At 41.6% G+C, this 21,942-nt stretch overlaps 1 protein-coding gene across 2 annotated transcripts; it reads right to left on the reverse strand.

The window, feature by feature from the left end:
- Positions 1–480: 480 nt before the first annotated feature.
- esrp2 (epithelial splicing regulatory protein 2) lies at positions 481–20,351 on the reverse strand. 2 transcript variants are annotated; one of them, XM_053412408.1, is made up of 17 exons: positions 20,192–20,351; positions 19,861–20,013; positions 19,276–19,404; positions 11,775–11,888; positions 11,270–11,384; positions 10,913–11,008; positions 10,080–10,134; positions 9,459–9,569; positions 9,182–9,314; positions 8,981–9,023; positions 7,538–7,839; positions 6,275–6,508; positions 5,521–5,719; positions 4,591–4,795; positions 4,266–4,464; positions 3,028–3,128; positions 481–1,863 (listed from the first exon to the last, which is right to left on the reverse strand). In XM_053412408.1, exons 2-16 carry the CDS (start codon positions 19,990–19,992, stop codon positions 3,042–3,044), a joined length of 2,154 nt encoding a protein of 717 aa, XP_053268383.1. In that variant the 5' UTR covers positions 19,993–20,013; positions 20,192–20,351; the 3' UTR covers positions 481–1,863; positions 3,028–3,041. The 2 variants fall into 2 exon arrangements, with proteins under 2 accessions (XP_053268383.1, XP_053268465.1); XM_053412490.1 differs by lacking the exons at positions 3,028–3,128; positions 20,192–20,351 and having other exon boundaries at positions 19,861–20,185.
- Positions 20,352–21,942: the final 1,591 nt, after the last annotated feature.

Here is a 21,942-nt window from a genome sequence, read left to right on the forward strand (position 1 = left end):
TGACCTCTAGCAGAAGGCTCGGGAGGCCGTACTTCTCCAACAGACAGCATTAATCCCAGAGGATCCTTCTCTACATTTTCAGATTATTTTTTACAAATGTTTTCCCTGCACTCTTGACTTCTGAGGACCAGAACAGTTCTTTGGCAATGAGGCTAAACATCACAAGCTGCTGCTCCTCACCGGTCAGCGAGAACCTTTAACAGGAAAGTTAATCACAGGAAGCAAATGTTTGGCTGTGAGGTGCCACTCACTGTACCGACAGTGGAGATGAAACCACAAGTCACCTCGAAACAGAATAAAGCGCCTTGTGGTTTTATTTCTTAATTTAATTCATAACTAAGCTGTCAATCTGAAACGTGTCCAGGCGGTTTTCAAAAGGTGCATTTCTTCCCCTTGTGAAAAGTAGATACACTTTTATTATTGGTTTTATTGATGTTTGATGAACTAATCTCTTTAAATGAAAATAAAACAAAACACAGATCATTTGTCAATTTTTATCGTTTACAGTCTAATTTACATAGAGCTAAATTCATGCAAGTCTCAAACTCGCAAAAATAAACATCTCATCTGCCACCAGAGGTCGACCTCGCCCCATGTGGACCAGTATTGCACTCTGGGTAATGAAGGCAAAGTAAAGACTGTAGAAAAATAGAGCGAGCTGTTAGCAGCAGGAATTAAAGATCTGGAAACAACAAAGCAACAAGCGAGAATGTACAGTAGCAGAGGTGGATCATTTGAAAAGGCCTCAAGATACGTCTGTCAATTTAGATTTAATAACAAAAGAAATGGGATTAATAAAAATAGTATTAATCTGCGATGCTACTCAGATGAACAGTTCTTTGACTCTGATCGGAGCAAAAGCAAATCTGTAGTGCTTGGACAAAAAAGTCTAACTGGGATGATGACACACGTCATATACATAAATGCTTTATAGAGAAAAAAACAACATGTTACACATTCATCGATTCACTGGCACATCTCTGATGTTACTGTGCTTTTAACCAAAAGTCCCTGCAGCTCAAAGTTCAGATTCATTCATGACAGTTAAGGAACACAGTTGTCTTTGTTTCAGTAGTTTAAGTCAAGTCTTTATGGCTTTTTTCTTTCTCACTTTCCAATGGCACCACTGGAGACCATTAAATGAATAAACATTTTGCACGCCCATACACGTGTGTTTGCGTTCAGCTAACACAAAGGACAATAATCTAAGACAAACAAAAATCTAGTGGTCGTGAGTGAAAATTCAGAAACGTACAGAAAAGATCATTAGCAGACGTCTGTGCAGCCTCAAGCTTTTCAGGGTGAAACTACAGCTTGATGAGAAACACATGATATACAGCCTTTAAATACACTGAGCCACTGACACACACGTGTCCTGGCTCCACAAAATCTCCTCTCCACAACCAGATATTACAGTAGGTGCTAATACACAGTGACTTCCACAGAGTCATGATCACAACGCAAGGCTTAATGACTTCAGCCGCTTCACCCGAGGCTGTTCAAACTCCCCCAGTGGCTTCAGGAGTGTCGGGGCCAGCAGCGTCGTAGTGTGTAGTGATACACGTCAGATCATAGGGAGGGTAAAGGTTCAGTAGCTGCTTCGTGGAGCACTGATATCAACTGGAGTTTGTTCAGTTCCTTGGGGAAGGTGGGAGGTGAGTGCTCTTTGAGGGGACGACAGGTTGAGGGAAGGCGGCGGCGTCAGTTGCAAAAGAGCAGGTGGACCTGCTGACCGTAGAAGGGGTGGTTGGAGCGCTCAGCCACAGCACGCCTGGCAGACTCCTCGCTGGGGAAGGTGATCAAGGCCTCGCCGCTGCACTGGCCGCTGAAATTGTACAAGATGAGGATGGCGTCTGGCTGGAGCTGCAGATAGAGGTGGAGGGGGGAAACAGAGCAGCAACATGAAACCACCAGGGGGAGCCCACAAAGATAGATAGGAACAATGCTGGGAGAAAGTTCAGCTCATCATACTGGTCCAGTTAGAGAAGAGAATGGGCAGAGCTTAGATAGTAAAACTAGACTACATGCTGTTCCCACAGAGGACCTGAAACCCACATATTAATTATCTTCCGTTAGTTTGCATGCATCCATGATTTGCATCAGAGGTTTAATGCAAGAGAAATGATCAGTTTCCTTAAGACATGCAGATTTGAAAGAATGCGCTGATCCCAGTAAAACCCATAAAGTCTTCATGTTGGGGAGTCACATGAGAGGAGACGGTCAGAGAGAGGTGAGCTTTATTCATTCACCAATATCTTAAAAAGAGAACTGATGATGTTCACGGTGCTAACACCAAACCTCCTGCTGGAGTGGGGGTCACATCGTGCTCCACTGCAGGAGGCTGTGGTGCCGCTCAAGTTATAGGTTCAAAAAAGACTGACAATGTACTGATATAAATAGAAAAGCCTTATCAGGAGCCTTATCAGGAGTAAGAAGCATGATTGTGAGACAGAAAGTGGTTTAAGCCCAGAGACACAGACATGTATATACATATACACAATCTATGGCATAAAGTACATTAAGCATCCCTACAATTCCAAATATTCTGTGCATTATATACAGCATACTGGATTATAAAGATGCTTCTGTCAGGGATCCAGACTCAGCACTCCTCTCACAGAGCTTCAGAGAAAGATTGGGTTATGAAGCAGTTTAGTTCGGACGGCAGCAGACGGACATGCCGGGTCAGCAGCTCAGAACCATGATGGCTAGATTGGGCATTCCTACAAAGACTAATGCAGTCAAATTGGACTTAAGCTGACGTGTGTATGATGTGTTATGTTGTTGTGCTTTAATTGTTCCATGGCTGTAGCCATTATGTTTGAACAGAAATTTCAGGTCCACAAATAATTATTTAGGAAACTTGCCTTCTGCTCAGAGGACTGGACTCAGTAGGTTTACTACCTGCGTGTTTTAATCAGCAGCTCCAGGAGTTCGGAGCATTAGTGTGAGTTGTGTCTGAATCTTAACGTGTAGGAAATGCCCTCTCTGTCCACTCTGGTTCTCTGGCCTGGAGGCTCTTCTTACCTTGGGGTGAGTCCCTAAAGACAGAGCCATTCTTTGGGCTGAATCAGACTCCTGGCCTGTTCGCTCATTTGAACCAAGCTGCTGTACTCCTCAGGGGCGTACTACAGATAGCACAATAATGAACGCACAGTCAGGGTGGGAAGGCTGCCACATGGTTTCACACATCACAGCACGCAGACACAAAGGTATACACAGTCAAAATACTCCAGGATTTAGGGGGGGGGGGGGGGGAGATACTGCAGGCTTCAGATGCATTTGGTGTGGGGGATTGTGGGTAAAAGACACCAAGCGCTGGTGTAAGAATTGTTTTCTCACCCACGACCAGTGTGGGACACAACTGCAGGCGGGAAAACACACACTCACTCCATTCAGGATACAATTACTGTGTTTCAGCCGACAGTCACACTTGAGTCAGCTTTAATCTCTCTCACACACAAAAACCACACAACTCCTTACTATCATGAGGCAGACTCCAGATCTGTGCAACAACAACAACCCGGCCACCTCAAACCCCACCCCTCTACCTCCAAACCACTCAAACATCTGACACCACACTTGTCAGGGTTCATACCTGCTTCAGAGGGCTCCACCTAATTTGGACTGGCAGAGAAAACAAAAAGGGAAGCAAAGAGAGGGGTGGGACGAGGAACACAAGTGTACACATGTCCCTTAAATGATCAACACTGGGGAGGGATTCTGTTACAAAAACCACTAATGGAAATAGTCTTACTGGCCCAACAGCCTCAGATTTTACTTTGTGTGGTTGCAAACTGTGGGAAAAATAGAGCAACACACATTGTATATTATTAAACTGGCCAGCATTTAAACTCAGCATTATTGTCAAGAGGCTGCTATAAATGTTTGCCACAACATTCTGTAACCAGGTTACTGAACCTTCAGGAAAGAAGCTGCAGATTTGATCTAATCATGAAGATAAACAAGTTACATTACATCTTTCTGTCACCTCTGCAGAGGAAGTCGTTATCACCTGATTCTGTTTGTTGGTTGGTTTATTGTTAGCAGGATTACACAAATTACAAAACTATTTCCTACCAAATTTAGGAATGGGGTGTGGGCCTGGGAAGATCAATTATTTTTGATGTGGATTCTGATTAAGACATAGATTTTCTCTTTCATAGGTTTTGACTATAAGATCATATGATCTATATATATGATGTCATAAGATCTAGACATCATGCGTAGGATTGTTCGGTTAGTTGACTTCTATATGTACTGACCTGGTATCCTTGGAAGAAGCTGAGGATGTCCTTGACACCAGTGTTGTAGGGCAGACCCTGCATCCTGACCAGGGCACCAGGCTGGGGCAGCCCAGGAGAGGCGGCGGCTGCAGCAGAGTGGGACTGGGCTGCGACTGCTGCTGCTACTGCTCCTGGTGGCGCTGCGAAGTAGCTTACAGTGGAGGGAGAAACTGGGGGACTGGAGACAGAGAGAACATGGCATAACAAATTAAACTTAGTTGAAAGAAGAGGATAGATAAAGAGCAACTGGTGATGGGAAGGCGGAGCATAGCAAATCGGGAGAGGGAGCTGATGCTTCACTCACCTGGGGTAGTAAGCGGTGTAGTTCATGTTCATGTTCATGTACAGGTGCGGATGAGGGGGGTAGTAGGCCAAAGCGTGAGCAGGGCTGTGTCCAGTGTTCTGAGGAGGCCTCGGTGCAGCCAGCAGGGGGGGCTGGTAGAGGGAAGCCTCAGACAGAATGCTTGGCGGGGTGGGGAATGCAGCATAGGCTGTGGGTGGAGACAGACCTGCAGGGAGACAGAGACACATCGGATCATTTACATGTTGTGTTTCACTCATGCTCAGTCCTGCCAGCAGTGAGACAGTGTATATGAATAGTTTCAACATGCTGCACAGTCAATTTCAACATATGTCTCGTGTTACAATATATTCCCCAAAATTGACACATCAAGACCATGATGAGTCTTACACATATTCAATTTCAGACTTAAGATGTTGAGTTTAAAAAAAACGGACAAATACAAAACTTAGATATATAAAAAAGTCAAAGGACGTTTTATATGACAAACATAAAACCCACTGACATACTTAAATTATGGTTAACAATAACAGTGGTTAGAATAAACATCCATTCATCCATTGGGTGACCAACTGAAACTGAACATCTTTTGTTATGAGGCTGTCAGTTGGAGAAAATAATGAACAGATTACGTATTAAAGAAAACAAATTCATAGTTTTCCAGGTTTAAAAAAACCTATAAGCAACAGGTTAGACCGGAAAACCACCTTCTGAGTGCCAGGTATTTATTTACAAAGCTTAATGTGACATTAACAAGGTGAACACGCACTAGTGACTGTGGATTTGTTTACCTACAAACAAGCCAGTACCAGTGTGAAGCTGATGGCAGTGGTGGAAACCCTCAGTGCCAACAGGAGAACATAGTGACACAACACTGCTGACCTTGCTGAGGCCATTTCCGCCTGGATGAATCTCGTGGTTGGATTTACTCACAGGGAAGTTTGCAGGGCGGAGGGGAAAGGCCGCTGCGGTTCAGGGTTCCTCCCATCAGCACGATGCTCATCTCCTCTGTGGAGCACTGGAACACTTCCACGTAGCGGTCCTTCATCGTCTTTTTATGGCACTTCTGGGCCACCATGAACGCTTTGTCGGCTGACCTCATCTGGATGAAGGCGTCACCAGACGGCCGACCCTGGAACGGAGAGGAAGAAAACAGTGTGCCTGAGAATACATCACAAATCCAACAGCGAAATTCAATAGGGGGCAGCAAAAGTTACATTTGATGGATAGGGCTGAGTAATGAAGTAAAATGTTCCTAGTATTTGTCACATGTTCAAATGCAGATTAAAATACATATGACAAATCAATTTTATAATTATAATGCTCCATTCATGTGGTTGTTTGAGATTCAGAATAGAATCACATTCATACACGAGTTGGTCTGGTAGAAAAAAAAAAGGGATAAGGAAAACTGTGGGCAAAATTATATTTATGAAAATATAAATAAATCAAGTAGTTTTTCTGCACCAACAAAAAAAAATTTCCTGTTTTTTTTTTTTACTTCACTCTGTTGATAATTATGTAGATTTATCTTAAATACTTTCAGAATTTGTTAAGATTTATTTTGTTTTTTAATAATTCCCTCTACAACAGTGATATCTGACGGCAGCTTAATGGTTATAAGTGGTTTCATGGGGCTTTTACAGCGAGAAATGTAAGCGTGCCCACAACTCCCCACCAGTCGGACCTGTTGGTTGAGGACCATGTGGACTCCGTGGGGTTTGATGTCCACAGTGTGTTCTCCCATGAACTCCAGGATGTCCTCGATCCCAGCAGTGTAGGGCAGACCACGCAGGCGAATACAGTCACGTGTGCAGCTGGCCGCTGGAAGGAAGGAAGGAGTGGCAAGGACCGGGACGGGCATGATGGGAGACGGAGGCAGTGTGGAGATTAAAGGTGTGGACATATATCGGTTCAGGACCTGGGGAATGCGAAAGAGGAAGGACTGATCAAAATTAGTGTCTCCAACTAAAAAGTAGCAAATTTATCAATTTCATAGGTGGTCCCTGGCAGTGACAACACACTGCTTGACAACAGTTATTGAGATTATGTGCATGTAAAAATGATAGTCCAAAATTTTATGCAGAAAAACGTTTAAATGAACATGTCGACAACAAGGTCCACTTGTTATAAATATTTCACAGCAAACAGGAACAAGCTGAAGGACACAAAGTTTCCAGCGCTTTCGTTTGATGACTCAAAACATTACACATTGAGCAATAAAACAGACGTCATTTTCCATTGGACTAACTACACAATCATCTTATTTATTAACTGTGTTGAACATTTCGTCACATACTTCAAATGGAGCTCAGCCAGTGTCAATAAACATCACACAGGAATTACACCATTAATTATTCACCAATGAAACTGATTGTCCTGAGAGATTTTTCTGCAATTTTTCAATCTTGTACAAATGAACTATAACCAATCACTTCATTTAAAGGGTCAATTTCTGTTCCATTACAACCCCAATGGCCTCTTTATGTCACATTACATTTGTTTTTGAATCTTTGATACAGGACACATGTACTTTTTCCAGGAGTAGTTTTAAAACTCTGGTACATGCATTTTTCATGTCACAATGAAACTTAAATATAAACAGTAAGAGCCAATACCTCTGCCAAGTCCCCCTAAATTCAATCAAGCCTTGCGACATTGGACAAACTCATAAATATCACTCGACTAAAATAAAGTTTTCAAGATCCATTAATTATTCCTAGGGAAATTCTGAAATAGGCCAATAGACAATTTCATCAATGTTAAAGAAAGTGAAAAATAATTCCCCGGATCAGCACCAAATTTCTTCTGGGTTCTTCTCTGACGTATAGCACATGCTTTCACCAAGTTTTGTTGTAATTTCTGAAGTAGTTTTTTTGTAATCCTCTAACTAACAACCAAACACAGATGAAAACATAACACCCTTAGCGGAGGTAATAAAACAATGTACCTGTTGCACCTCTGCTGCTGTACTCCGGAACAGCTCAATATAGCGCTTCCCCAGGATCTGCTTGTGCTTCTTCAGGGCGTTCTGGGCGTATTCTTCACAGGAGAAGAGCACAAAGGCATCGCCAGTGGGGCGTCCGTCAGGATACTTGACGAAGAGTAGACCCTCTGCAGCATCTGTAACTGGGCTCTCAGAGCCAAGGAAGGACAGCACTTCTTGGGGAGTGGCGGTGAACGGCAACCCCCGCATGCGTATAATCACTTGGTTCTCCTTGGACAGGAACTGGGCCACCTCGTTAGATGTACCTTCAGACAGAGGACTCTTGTCATTTATCACCCGGCTTCAGCTTGTTGGAAAAATATGAACATCGCAGTGTCACTTTGTTAGAAAGTAAGGTTTGTTAACCCCTAACCCTGTTACTGACTAAGCTGCTGTCAGCTCTAAGTGAACACACCCCACCCAGTTGTAGCAGGTTACATGGAGATCAAGATTTATCAGGTTTTATATACAGCTATATTGATACAATACATTTTTATACTGAGCTCAATTTGAATCTTGCCCAGTGTCAGCTGGGATTCTGTTGGGTGGACAAACGTATATTTGGCTCACATGTTCAGACAAATTTTAGGATCACTTATCACTTTTTGCCAATAAGATATACATTTTGTAAATAAAATTTTACATTAAATTTTCACTGTTCATTATAGAACTAAGCAGAAGTAACAACCTAAAAAGTGATGACGCTGCCTTATATAGTAAAGACTTTATTTACATGTTCAATGTTTTCTTTTCAATTGATAAAAGCAGCCGTGTCTCGTCGGCTGCAACTATTTGCATAAAGTCCAATGTGCTGTCAATCTCTATTGATCTTAACTCATCTGGGTAAAGTCCACAGTCAGACTGGCAGTCACTGTAAGTTATCTGCTCCGAGTCACTGTTTCTTTGTCCACTATCTCTGCTTTGTGTAACTGGCTGCTGCTCTATGGTCCCGAGGCCCCAGGCTAAGCCTTTGTCTCTTCACACCATCTTTGTGTTGACCCTGAGTCGGGCCTTTTACCGGCCATCGGCCCTCTCTCCCTCAGGGGAGAGGAGCTTGAGGCCAAGCGGAACAGGTGAGCTGCTGTTGGCCAGGAGTGAAATTTCTCTCCAACTGGTCTCTGAGGGGTTGGGCAGTTCCTCACAAAGCGTCTTTCATTAGTCCCAGATAAGCTGCTCCAGAGTCACTGGGATGAGGCAAAGACACGGGTAATAGGAGAGAGAGCTAGAGCCACTCTTTTACAGTCACTAAAAGGGCTGCTCTTTTACAGATGTGGAGGGGTCTTGTTTTTCCTCAAAGAAGCGGGAAAGCCATGAAACAGAAGGCTACCACACGCCAACAGTAGGCCTTTCATCACAAGCCTTCATACAAACATGGTGAGAAGAGAGGAAAATAATCAGAAATCTGACCTCCAGCGATCTTAAGGAATTCCTCTCCTGTGGCTTTGTAGACCTGAGAAGACAAGAAGAAAACCATATAGAAGATTTTAACATAAAGACATGAAATATTTGATCTGAAACAAAGAGACGTGGCTTTAAATTTGACTGAAGCCTCACACCGTCTGTCTAAGGACATGGAAGAGTGGACAAGAGGTAAATGCTGAACCTGACCTCAATATAGCGGCTCCCCATGTGGTGCTTGTGTCGCTCCAGGGCTAGGTCCCTGTGTTCTGAGGTGATGAAACGAACCAAGGCCTCGCCGTTCCTCCGGCCCTGAGCATTAAGACAAAGGGCCACGCCACCCCTAAACACAAGAAAAAAAGTTTCAGCAACAGGATGTTATGGTTATAGAATCAGAACAATCAGAAAAACACTGTACAATATTGCTTGGTGCCAAAAACGCTTTACATTTACGGCTTATTTTGTTGCAAGCGCGAGTCCAACATACTTGGCAATGTTGAGGCCTTTAAAGAAGCGTGCAATGTCTTGGTCTGATGACTGCCACGGAAGCCCCCGCGCTCTGATTACCGTCTCACTGTCCACTGGCTCTGTCTTACTGCTGCACAACACACCATAAGGAAGGAAGGAAGGAAACAAAACAAAACATGAATGGACAGTAATGAGCAAAGGAATGATAATGAGAAGTTATTCAAAGTTTTTTTTTTTAGAGAAACACTATCTCACTCGTTAAACTTGGGGTTAGTACTGCAGACACTCTGAAGAGGCCACTCTCGGTAAGTGCTACACACAGTAACATGCTCCCATGATTAAATGTCAGGGGGCTGTCAGGGTATTAGGCTTTTAGCCATCTAAGAACAGCAGGATTTGGTGCTCTGCTACTGGATAGCCAGCTAAGCATTTGATGGCAAAGTTGGACAGCTTTAATGACACACTTATTGTCTCCCTGTTGCTGTTATCACTGTTCAGAGCCCTTTAGCTGTGCTCAGGTCTGAAGTCTGAACATGGCTTGGGGGGGTATCAGTCTGCAAACGGCACTGCAGGCAAACAGGTGAAGCAGAAACGCATCAAAGAGAGACAGATGGAGACAAAAACAAACTTTCATACATACCATGTGCCAGAATCAAACTTGTACTTCACAGTTTCACCACAGGAGAATTTGTGATCTAAAAGAATGAAGGAAAGGGAAATTGAAAACAATGTTTTCCTTCACGTTGGTGAAAAGGTTAATTCACAGACAGACAGGAGTTTTGAGCACTATGCATTCCTGCTGCGTTATCATGCCCAAAGCCATACTTTGCTGTTATTAAGGGGGTTAAGCCCGAAGGGACTGATTCACGTTTGATTTATTTGCATTGTTAGAATCAGGAGTCTTACATCAATCATTCACTGTTTTTAACATGCGATTTAAAAAAAGACACTTTTTTTTAACTCAAACTCTCTGTTCAGTGTCTGACTAAAACAGGGAATATCAGCTAAGGAATCTTACTTAAAAATAAAGAAATCAGTTACAAGATGATATCATCGAGAAGGTAGGATGAGCAGTTAAGAGAGAGCAGTCTGACTTTACTTCACTATAGTAATGGGTATCCTTTAACACCTGGTTGCAAAAATAAAACTATAAGTAGTATCAAGTAAAATGTTGTCTGGTTTGTGAACAACTATGACACCTCCTAGTTAAAAGTAGTGTCTGTATATTTGGGCTTTGGCATCATAGATGTTTGTGTAAACTCAAACAACCAGGCAGGTCAAAGTGCGTAATGACAGGTCATATCATCCGATTGTTTCGTTTTTTTTTAATGGGCCAGGTATTTTTCTGCTTCCTCTTAGCAGGACAGTCACTGGTGAGGGTTCAAACACGACAGTGCCGGGGGAGATTGTAGGTATTCAGTCTCTGGGTCAATTTCAGATCATTTTAGGTTGAAACTCAAACGAGTTACTTACTGTGGGGTTCAGCCAGGATGCAGAGCATCAGCTGCACCATGCTCCCCACCTCCCTCACACCAATCAGTTCCTCTGAGACGGCAGGAAGACCAACGTCTGCATGGAGAGTTAAGGATTTTTCCCAGCTTCAGCTGCCATTTTGACATCTTACACATTGATGCTTTTCACTTAAATCGTTTGTCAACAATTTTTTACTGAGATGGCAAAGGCTACAGAATACAGTTCAACTTATCTAAATGGGTGCATAACAATTTTAATTGTGTCTTACCATAGTTAAAAGAAACATTTATAAACACAGAATATACATAAGATGCAACTACAAATTCTGTTAACAGCACACAGGCTAGAAAATGATACGTTCCAACATGGAGGAAAGCGTTAGCTTCTGCACAGGGCCAGCGTTGGGGCAGCATTTGTGAAACTCTTTTCTCACATCCACAAATGAAAAGAAACATTCAGGAATGACTATATTCTGAAAAGAAATAAAGAAAAAGGAAATGAGTCAGTGAGACAGCATTGAACTCTGGTATGGTATTCTTGATATACTGTATCAGGAAGCTAACAGACAAAGAAAGGAGACATTTACTAGACCAAGGTATGTATCTGCTGCCATGTATTAGTCAGTATTAAAAGCAGCATAAAAGGACAAATTCAAACAGAACTCATGTCATTAGTAATATCTATTAATGAAGGGATAAACATGTGTGAATCTAATGGCTGTTAACTTCAGTATATCTCTAGAAATTAATGAATTATACATGACTATAGCAGGAGTTCAAATTGTTTTGCATAGAATCTGATTATCGATTTAAAATTAATCTAAAATGTGTCTGCAGTGTGGTGAAACATTGAAAACAAATACCTTTTTGGAGGCTTCGGGGTGAAGGGCCTGTCGGATGATAAGGGGACTGTTGACACAAAGTGTGCAAGAGCTTCTGCCGAGAGACTTTATTTCTGATGACACTGACTGCTGGAACTGCATAATGAAAGAGAAGAGAGAAATTAAACATGGATTTCATTACATGTCATATGTATTTCCCATTCAAAGTGGGACTCTGTGTCAAACCTGAACATAAGACAGCTAAAAGTATTTTAACAGAGGAAAAGACGATATTTCATTTGGATTACTTTGCATACACCTTGTGGCTTAATAATACGCAGGTGAAATAGTTTAATATTTGTTATCCAAAGACCAACTACACTATGAAAGTGAGACTTACTGAAAAGACTTCAGTCTAAGGGGCAAACACGTGAAGACAGTGTTGTTTGACATTTGAATGCGTGTTTGGGTGTCATTAGGAATGAGGCTCGTCGAACAAGTTTTAGTGTTTGCCTTGTGAGAAAGCGAGCAGACAAAGGAGAGGAATGATCAACAACGCTAATCACCAGGATCACAGTTCTAGCTGAGCATGACCTACAGTCACATGCAAGCAAAAGGAAAAACAACCCATACAAGTCCAACCTGTACATCTCCACTTTACATAAAATGAAGTCTAACTCACCCAACCCTAGACCCTAAATACCAGCACCTCCCTCATAGGTACATGTTTATTTTTAACTACCACACTCAATGAGCCCCATTCCGTGTGTTGTGACAACCTGTTGGCAGTGTTCAACTGTCAATAGAGGCCATCACTTGCTGTGTGGTCAGGGTTACTGACATCTTTTCACATCAGTTTGAAGCTCCCAATCAGGAAAAAAAAATTAAGCTGCAAAAAGTTTCACTAGCTCATTGTTTTCTTTGACTTTTTGGAATGAAGGCATACCATTACATCTTGTCCCGGAACATACAGATTTCCGTCAGGATGTGGGAGTGCTACGGTTTGTTTGAGAACCATGCGAGTCAACCAGGTAGACTGGCAAAGCAAAGCTGTTGATTCTCATTAGGAACTGTAGAACCAGTAACACTTTTAATATACAAATGTGAGTATGTAGTTTCTAGTTTTATAATAAAGAACCAGGTCAGATTCAGACAATCACAAATTGTAGGGATTTGGGTTTATTGTTCTGTGATCACTGATTACCTAATTAGACTTTTTGCACAATTTTACTTTTCTTCACATTGATCAAAATCCCAAACCACATAAACCCATTGTTTTGGCATCTCAATCCAAATGGCTAGTCATGCAGTGATTTTATAGCTTTGACTAATTTATCAGTTGGTTATATTCTAAGTTTATTTTCTGAATTCAAGAAAAGGGGGGGGGGGGGGGCGCTGTGGTATCTCTTCATCTCTTAATTTGCATTATACTGACATCTTGAATCCTTTCTGAAGCCATGCTGACTTGAATGCTGCATGTATTCCCTTGCTGCTCACAATGTAAGATAGAGACAACCTTTTACTTATGCCATTGGCAATGTCAGAAAGTTGAAATATTAGATTCTTCCTTCATCTTTCCTGAACCCTGAAAGTAGCCCCTGTGAGAGCAAAACCAGTCTATAAAAGGAGACCAACTTCAACTCAGTGACTGGTTTTTCGCATGGCCACTGGCTGTATATGACAGATCTTCAGACACTGGGGGAGTATTAGAGGTGCATGTTGAGGCACGTTCCTTAACACTCAGAGAGAAATATAGGGCTATTTGGCAACAGCAGCCAGCTGCTGACACGGGAACAAATGCTTCAGAGTTAGATTAAAGGATTTTTGGTCTGTCTGGACAAATACACGCAAGAGTAATTGATCTGAAGAAAAGGCTTAGGTAATTACTGTGGCACCATGAACACCAACAGACCAACCAAATGATCCCTGGTCACTGAGGTTTGTGTTTAAAATGATAGTTTATTTTAAAAACTATGAATGTGACAGATTTTGAGTCAGGAAAAACTTTGTTATAGTGTTAAAGAAAGAAACTGATTGATGGCCATGGCTTAAACTGCAACTGTCCAAATCATGGTAGTGTACATTTCAATATTTGTAAATAAGCATATATTTGTAAAGTTCAAGGGCCTATGCAAATTCCAAAAATGTTCCATGGCACTGGTAAGGAGGAAAAAAGGAACCAGACAAAAAATAGCTGCCAATTTCAAATCAGTTATTAAAGTTGACCATCTAATCAAACCAGCATTCTGAATTATGTCTATGGAGAATACCAAAACCCTAAAACTTGGGCAAACATTAGACTTTAATTAGGCGGAAACTATTTGTGGTGATCATGGCTAAAGTGATCAACCAACAATTGATATAGGTCAACAAGGTTTGAAAAGAGTCTTCCAATGCAAATATGTTGGGTAAATTTCTTTCATGAATTATCGATTTATTATATCAATGAATTTTTTCATAAGCCTCAGTTCTCTTCTATCTTATCGTTTATGTATCTCATGTGTAATCCTCATAATTTGAGAATCAATTAATTAAATATTTGTTTTGCCTGCAGAAACCTGCACTTGACTACTTTCCAAACCAGTATTCGACACTTTGGAGTTATTTAGATGTTAATGAGGCACTGAGGTGCCGAATCCTCCACTTGCACATGTAAATACAGGTCTAGAGTTGTTCACTCATGAACAGGTGACCAAAAAGCAACACTTAAGAAAGCTGAATAATTCTTATATTACAGGCGTGAGAAAAATGGGTCAGGTACGTAGGAACATTTTGATAACTCACAGGCTCAACTTGGTATGAAAGCACAATATCATTCTTAACTACAAAGGTGGAGCCCAGAACAAAAGCTGTGAAACAATGCACACATTGGCCAGATTCATTTTGAGAGCTTTGCATTTGATGAATAGGGAAACCATCTTTGGTCGAAATATTAATAATCATAAATTTAAATTATACTTAACTCTTAGGATGTCTCGGCAACATCAACTTTATTTGCAACATCAATGTTGATCAAGTTTCAGTTCAACTAGTCTGTTTCAACAGTGTCCTGACCTCACTGTTCATGAATCACCCGGTTAGCACATGTATAAAAGTCTTTAAAATTATACCCTTGAATTTGAATTCTTATTCAACCTAATTAAATAGATAAAATAAAACCGAGAACAGTGATTGCTATTATTCTGAACAGGTCGTCACTTCTGCAGCATTTGCTCGGTTTTGTTCTTAGTTTAGTTCTGTAGATTAATTTTGCAGAACACTTAGGCAAAGACATGATGCACAATGTTGTGTTTACAGTGATAACAGGACCAGTGTTTGCCCATAGTTGAGCCTGAAGCTCCACCTTGGCCAACTATCGAAGCCGGATTACAGAGAGAAAAGCAAATGTTCTAGACGAGGCGCTGACACACCCATCCTTTTCAACTTTGAGCTTAAAACCACAGCTTAAATTGAGCAAACAAGCTGAACAGGAAGACAAATCTCACGCAGGCAACAGATGAGTAGAAGCAACCGAACACTGAACCCCGCCCCCCCCCCCCAAAAAAAAGGTGCATATATCATAAATTAACAATCAATATAAATTGGTGATTGGTAGTAGTATATGTCCCTCTAAGGGAAAAGCCCCGTTTCTGTTCACTGTTAAATTTGCATGAAAAACAACCATTCATGCTCCCCTTTTATATGAAGTTTTCTGTAAAAAACACACAACAAACAGGACTATGAATTATTAAGTTACACAACAATCATCATCATACCTTGGCACACTTGGCTCTGCTGTCAACACTCTACCAGTAATGATGTCATAACCCATGTCAAAGATGATAATGCCACCTTATTATCTGAGCGAAAATGTAATGAATTTTGATTAATTCGAAATCAACAACTGTTTCTCCCAAAATTATTACAGGATAATGCAGGGGAAAAAAATTCTGCCTAACTGTACCCTTGGAGAGGGATGAGGGGGAGGAAGTGGCCTTTGAACGTGGTCCTATCAGAGTTTGCTCTTCAGTGGAGGTGGACTGTTTGTATGCAGAGGTGAGGTTGGCGGCTGAAACTAACTCTGATAAGAGCAACAGGGAGTGGTGACAGGGCATTCCCTTTGGTAACCAGTTTAAGTTACCTGAAGCCACACCTTCATCACAATGCATTTTGTGACGCAAGTGTTGTACGATTGCTTATGATGATGGTGGGAATAAATGACTGGGTCAAAAATATACTCAATGGCTTCAAGTGCCATCTTAAAATATGTAAAAGTTTATGTTAGAATAATTAGTGGCAACTATTGATGTTTTCTGCAGTAACCCAGTTTCTTAATCACGCGTTTCTTTTGCAGTGAAGGAATTGACATATCAATAGTTTCCAGTGCAAGCAGTAAGTTATGATTGTGTGTAACAAACAAACACGGACAGCTAAGAAAATTGTTTTCCCACTGCAGAGCATGATCACTCACAACCCCAATTTTGGGTTAACAATGTTAAAAACTTAAATCCCCGCTCAAATAAAATTACCAGGTTATTGCAGTGGATGCCATTACATTCTCTGATCAGTTATAACCCCATTTCTCTCATTATCATCATCCATTTGGCTTCATACAAATCAGTGATCTGCGAAAGTCATAGTTTTTGCAGCCTTTTGACAATGTGTTCAAAATCCAGGCTGTGCAATTCATCCTTGGATGCGATTCATCACGATAAAAATCTCACAGTGAAAAAAATGCTTCTGTGAGCAAGAACCAAATGACTGACTCACCTAATAGTCAGAGACACCAATCAGTATTTCGGCCAGTGGCCTCACACAGTGGAAAAATCATGCAACAGTGCTTACGAGAATGCACAGTTTCATTTAAGCAACAATAACAGCAAGGTGTGTGAGGTCTCACATCACATGACTCTCCCTACAGGCTGTGGCATGCTGTCAGAGTCCCAAACGAAACCAGTACAGTCAGTTAGCAACAGCTTCACTGCAGGTAAAACATCCATCAGCTCACTCCCAGGAACCACAGAGAGCTGCAGGTGTGAAGTGTACACAACATGATGTAGTTAAACTGTCACAGCTACAGCCATGCCAAAATCCACATAAGGTCTTTAAATCACTGTTTTCTCTTTAAAATTGTCTGTGCCGTCTTTGGTTGACAGTCATGTTCTGACTCGTGCGCTGGAACTAGCGTTAGTGATTGCAATCAAAATTAATCTTGGCGGCAACAATAGATACATTTATTACATTAAAGCTTTAGAGTTTCTGATCACAGCTCAGTGTATATCGTAATTCTCAAGCTCAGCTGCTGCTCATGGTTGGGAGAAACAAGTGGGAGGGACTGATAAAAAGCTCATGTCTAACTTGACAACTTGAAATTGGCTTGTTTACAGATTTCATTAATATGCAGTGCGATCAATGAAGTTGTAGGGGGAAGCACTTTGTACACTGTTAGACTGTAGGTCCAATGTAGGCATTTTGACTGAAACATGTAAAGAGGTTCCAGATTACGGCAACATTTAATATAAAATTGCCAAACCGGTACAGAGCATATGTAAAAGACACCAACAAACTTCAATATCATTTATTCAGTGATATGGAAGAAAGCTGCAAACTGCAAAGAGTTTAACAGCCCTGCTTATCTCACCAAAGTAACAAATGTCCTTGGGTCTTCAAACCCACAGTTCAATGTCACAAGCACACTAATAAGAGGCAGCTACCTGTTTACCCTCTATCAATGTGTACCCCCCCATCTGAGAAGAGAAAAACTGACCCACATACTTCTGAACTAAAGTTTTGTAAAGCACGTCAAACTACCATTTTCTTTTCTTGCCTGTATCAACAAGGATAATACTAATCTTTGAGGGACCAATAGCGAGAGAAAGTAGCCAGCCGGACAAAGGTATGAATAGAACGAGCTGATTGCTTGGGTTAATATTTGAAGGTTCAGCACACAAACTAACTCCTACAGTGGAGCTTGAGTCTCACCAGGCCTGTACAAATGAGGCACAAATGGTGTGAGCATGTAGATCAAACCATGAGAAGTGTTAATGGTGTACAGCTTCAGAAACAATTTACAACATTTTTCATTGATTACCAACCCAACCTGTTTGTGCATGCTTGGTATTCAAACCACAGAAACACTAAGAGCCAGACCTGACACTGGTCCAACATGACAGTGAGAGGTTTTTACACTATGGAATACTGGAGGGGCGGGATAGGTTCACCCAGTGCAAACATACACTCTTGCAAGGGTGGTTGAAAAACATGTTTGGGAACATAAGCACTTTTGTCATAACGCATCTCCTGATGGGGAGGAAGCAGACAGCAGATTCAAATGTTGGTCATAAATAGGTGACATAACAGTCTGCGGAGGATTAAAGGCATAGTTCACTGAAAATTTTTAATTCACTCTATCTACTCACCACTATGCCGATGGAGGTGTGGAAGTGTTTTGACACTTTTGGAGTTTGAGGGGTAAATAGTTTCGCAGCCAAACCCAATTGCCTCCATACAGCTCCTGTGCTGTCCTCCCAGTGTCCACATATATCAGTGGACGTTTAGACAAAAAAACATGGTGTAAATTACGCCATTTCCAGTCAAATCTGAATGCTTGGGCTTATGGACACTTGGAGGATTACACAGGAGCAGTACAGAGGCATGTTATGTATTTTTATGTCATTTTTTACATTTGAAGAATCCCCAGTTAAGTGAATTGTATTGGATTTGGCTGCAACGCTGTTTACCCCAAAAACTCCAAAAGTGTTTTGTGGACTCAAACACTTAACCCACCCCTCCATCGGCATAGTGGTGAGTAGATAAGTGAATTTCCTTTTTGGGTGACCTATTCCTTGAAGCCTGCAAGATCTGAAAAGGTCTCCGCTCCTGCCAGTCCTGCAGCCTCAGAGCAAGGCATAGTCCCAGGTAAACATTCCGCCTTCCAGATGTCTGCAGCATGCATCAGGCCAAGACAAGACTAGACCTGCGACTCCTCCTTATCTCTACATGCCCCGGGCTCTGCCCGTCCTGCCTGCTAAGCTTCTGCAAACTGTCAGCAGAGTTTTAACTGTCAGGGGCCAAAAGCAATGACACATCTCCACCAGGTGGAAGACCATTTTTTTTTTTTTTTTTTTATAAAGGTCATCGGGTGAGTTGGGCTTGTCATGTCACATCTCGCTCTGGGCAAAAACAAGTGGAAAGTTGTCTTGGTTTAATTAATGTGTTGTGATGTGACCAGCGGCAAAGAGAGTTAAGGAGAGAGAGAGAGAGCTGTTGCTGTGATGAATTCAGTACATCTGTGAGATGTTTCTTATGAATCTGAGCGGCCGTTCGTTGAAGGGCTACTTTTGATGGAAAAGTAATGTGTATAGTCTTAGTTTTGTCTGGTATTTGAACTTTTTAATAGTAAGCTCAGTCTACCTAGCTTTTATTTTAATTTAACTATTGCGCTGCTGAGCGGACCGGGCTCTTCTTGTCCAAAACCTTTCAGTGTACTGTTGACCCTGTGCTAACATGCATATGACAAATAAAACTTGAAACTTTTAGATCTTTGTGCAGGGTTAGGGCTCACCTGTTGCAGAGCCTTGTCCAGGGGCTCAGCCTTGAGGATATCGTCCAGAGTCAGTCCTGTCTCCTCTTTACACTGGTCTGTCAGCTCCAAAGTGTCTGGCTTGACAACACATCTGTGAAGCTTCCCGACCTGTGGAGGGATTTAACGTTTCATGGCGCAGGATGCAGCGTGAACACAAACATGCTAACTTGTGACAAAAAGTAGCCTTAACACTATACACCCCACATTCAGAAAACTTTATATTTTTTATATATATATATATATATATATTTTTTATATATACACAGTCAAACAATTGTCAATTGTCAATAAACGCGTTGACACGCCAAACCAAGATGGTGTGTTTTCTCCATGAGGTGAAATGACACCCATCTCGTCTGCTCGTCAGATTTTGGTCGCACACCTGTGGAGAGGTGCGCTACCGACGCGTGTGGTAGCTAGCATGAGGCGGCTACAGACGTTCCACGGAGCACACCATGTTGGTTTAAATGTCTAACACGCTACAAGTACACACAATGCCAACACACACACACACACACACTAAACAAGGAACCGTACAAAGAACGGTGTCAGAAAGGTCCATACCTTTTTCTCATGTAGATCCACAATTTGCCACACCAAGAGAATTATTTCCCTCTCATCCGAACCCAGTTTACCCCCATTTGCACCAGCTGTTGCCCCAAAGAACACCACCAGAGTATCACTGTGCGAAGCCATCAGGGACCACAAGGGTAAAAACTACAATTAGAGCAAAGATTCAAATAAAAATACACGAGGGTTCACCTTTTCCAAGTGATAAGAGGAGCGAACAAAAGGGCTGGAAACTCAATTGAGGTACACGCAGAGAGAGAGAGAAATAAAGAAGGGAGATAATTTCCAGAGGAGCCACGGAGGAGTTTGCGGTCAGAGACTGTACCTGTCGCAGTACTTGAGTGTGTAGTATCCAGAGATACTGGTTAAACTGGTAAAGAAGGGAGGAAATCCGTGTTTCTTTCACGCCAACTCCATGACAAGCCCCGGAGTTTTTTTTCTTTCTTTTTCCTCCCCTCAGCTACCTGTGTGGCTCGGCCCCCTGGGCGAGGAGAGCCACAGCGGCGGCGCCTATTGGCTGGTTCGCAAAGGTAAAGGCGGGACGCTGAGGTGAGGGCTATGATCTCATTGGTCGTTAGCCGATGGATCAGGAAGTAGTGCGGCGAATCGGCCTGTGTGTGAAACCCCCAGAGGCTGATGGTTCACTGATAGAGAATTAGGGAATATAAATGTTACAGGACGGCCTTAATCTTTTGTTGCTGCTACTCATGTTTTTTTATCCTTGACTTTTGCCATTACTTAAAAAATGATGTGGTATTATTTCACGTACTGTCTTTGATTTCTGATTTTGTATTATTACAATACTTGTATTAGATTTTAACGACCCCTTTCTGCTTTATTTAATTTGATTTGTGCAGTGCTTTGTAATAACACTTAAAAAACACCGTCTACGCAGTTATTATTGTTATTATCAAAAATGTATCTACCAAGGTAATATTTGTTGTCTGTAGGAGCCATGAATGAGTCAAAGAGGAATATTAACATTATTATTGTTTTGGTTATGATACAAGGTGTAATGGGTTTATATTGTGGGGGTATCATTTGTTATTTATTCTTTATATGTGATCATATTAATTTTGCAGGAAGTAAGTCACATGAGATATGGGCGGGGTTATAGTTTTTGTGAGCACCTGTTCACCTCTGTGGTGGGGGAGAGACGGGGAGAGGGGACTCGAGCTATTTTCCATTGGGTCACTGTGATTACTTTAATCCATGAGTTTGTGCACGTTACTATAAATAGATCATCTTTTATTTAATAAAAGTTTTAACGCATTTTTACGGATTTCAATGATTTTTTTTTAGTTCGTCATTAAAAGTAATAGGCCCGACCTTAGCCTCTCAGCGACACGTTTGTTTTCTTGAAGTCACTACATTGTCTGTCCTCCCTCTTGTCTTGTGTGTTTGTGTTACAATTTGAAGAACTAGAATGGCACAAACCTCCACCAAGGCCCTATTGTCCACTTAAAATCAAACAGGCTGCACCAGATTGCACACACCCATAAATACTATAGTTCCATAAACATGCAGATTTTTTCCCAGTCCCCTTTGTGAAGCATATTCTAATTTAATAAAATTAAAGGTTATGATATAAACTCTACAATGCACATGGGGAGACAAAACCCAGTGTGAGCAAACAGGTTTTGAGTTGCTGCAACAGATTAAGCATAATTCAATCTATAAGAAGAGTATGCTGTAATGTTTTGGCGACAACCTGGAAACCGCAGTAAACTTTAGTTTTCAAACAGGTATGTGGGACAACAAGTGAGTCAGAGCACCTGCAGTGACCTACTTGATCTGTGGTGAGGGAGCAGGTCGGCAGGTGAGGTTGCAGTTGATGGGAAAGCAGTTATAAGTAAAAGGTGAGATGGAATACTTGATCCTCATTCACCCTCTAGAAATTACACTTTGATATACTATATAACCATTTTCTCATCTCAAGTGCCTTACTTTTTTACAATGCCTAGTGTTTTTTATCTGGGAGCGGTTTTCCTCCTTTTGAAAAATATGTTGCAATTTCAAACAGCAACCGTTTACAATCTACTCTTTTTAATCGCCCCACAGGTCCTTACTGGTCTG

Source organism: Pleuronectes platessa, chromosome 1, assembly GCF_947347685.1.
Source record: "Pleuronectes platessa chromosome 1, fPlePla1.1, whole genome shotgun sequence".
In the NCBI taxonomy this organism is placed as follows: domain Eukaryota; kingdom Metazoa; phylum Chordata; class Actinopteri; order Pleuronectiformes; family Pleuronectidae; genus Pleuronectes; species Pleuronectes platessa.

What these genes read in the sequence shown, in the direction of transcription:
- esrp2 (XM_053412490.1), bottom strand. Translation starts at nt 19,992, where the DNA reads ATGGCTTCGCACAGTGATACTCTGGTGGTGTTCTTTGGGGCAACAGCT. An exon ending in TGGATCTACATGAGAAAAAG is followed by an intron (nt 19,405 to 19,860) that starts GTATGGACCTTT and finishes ATCCCTCCACAG; the next exon opens with GTCGGGAAGCTTCACAGATG. An exon ending in ATTCCTTAAGATCGCTGGAG is followed by an intron (nt 7,840 to 8,980) that starts GTCAGATTTCTG and finishes CTCTGTCTGAAG; the next exon opens with GTACATCTAACGAGGTGGCC.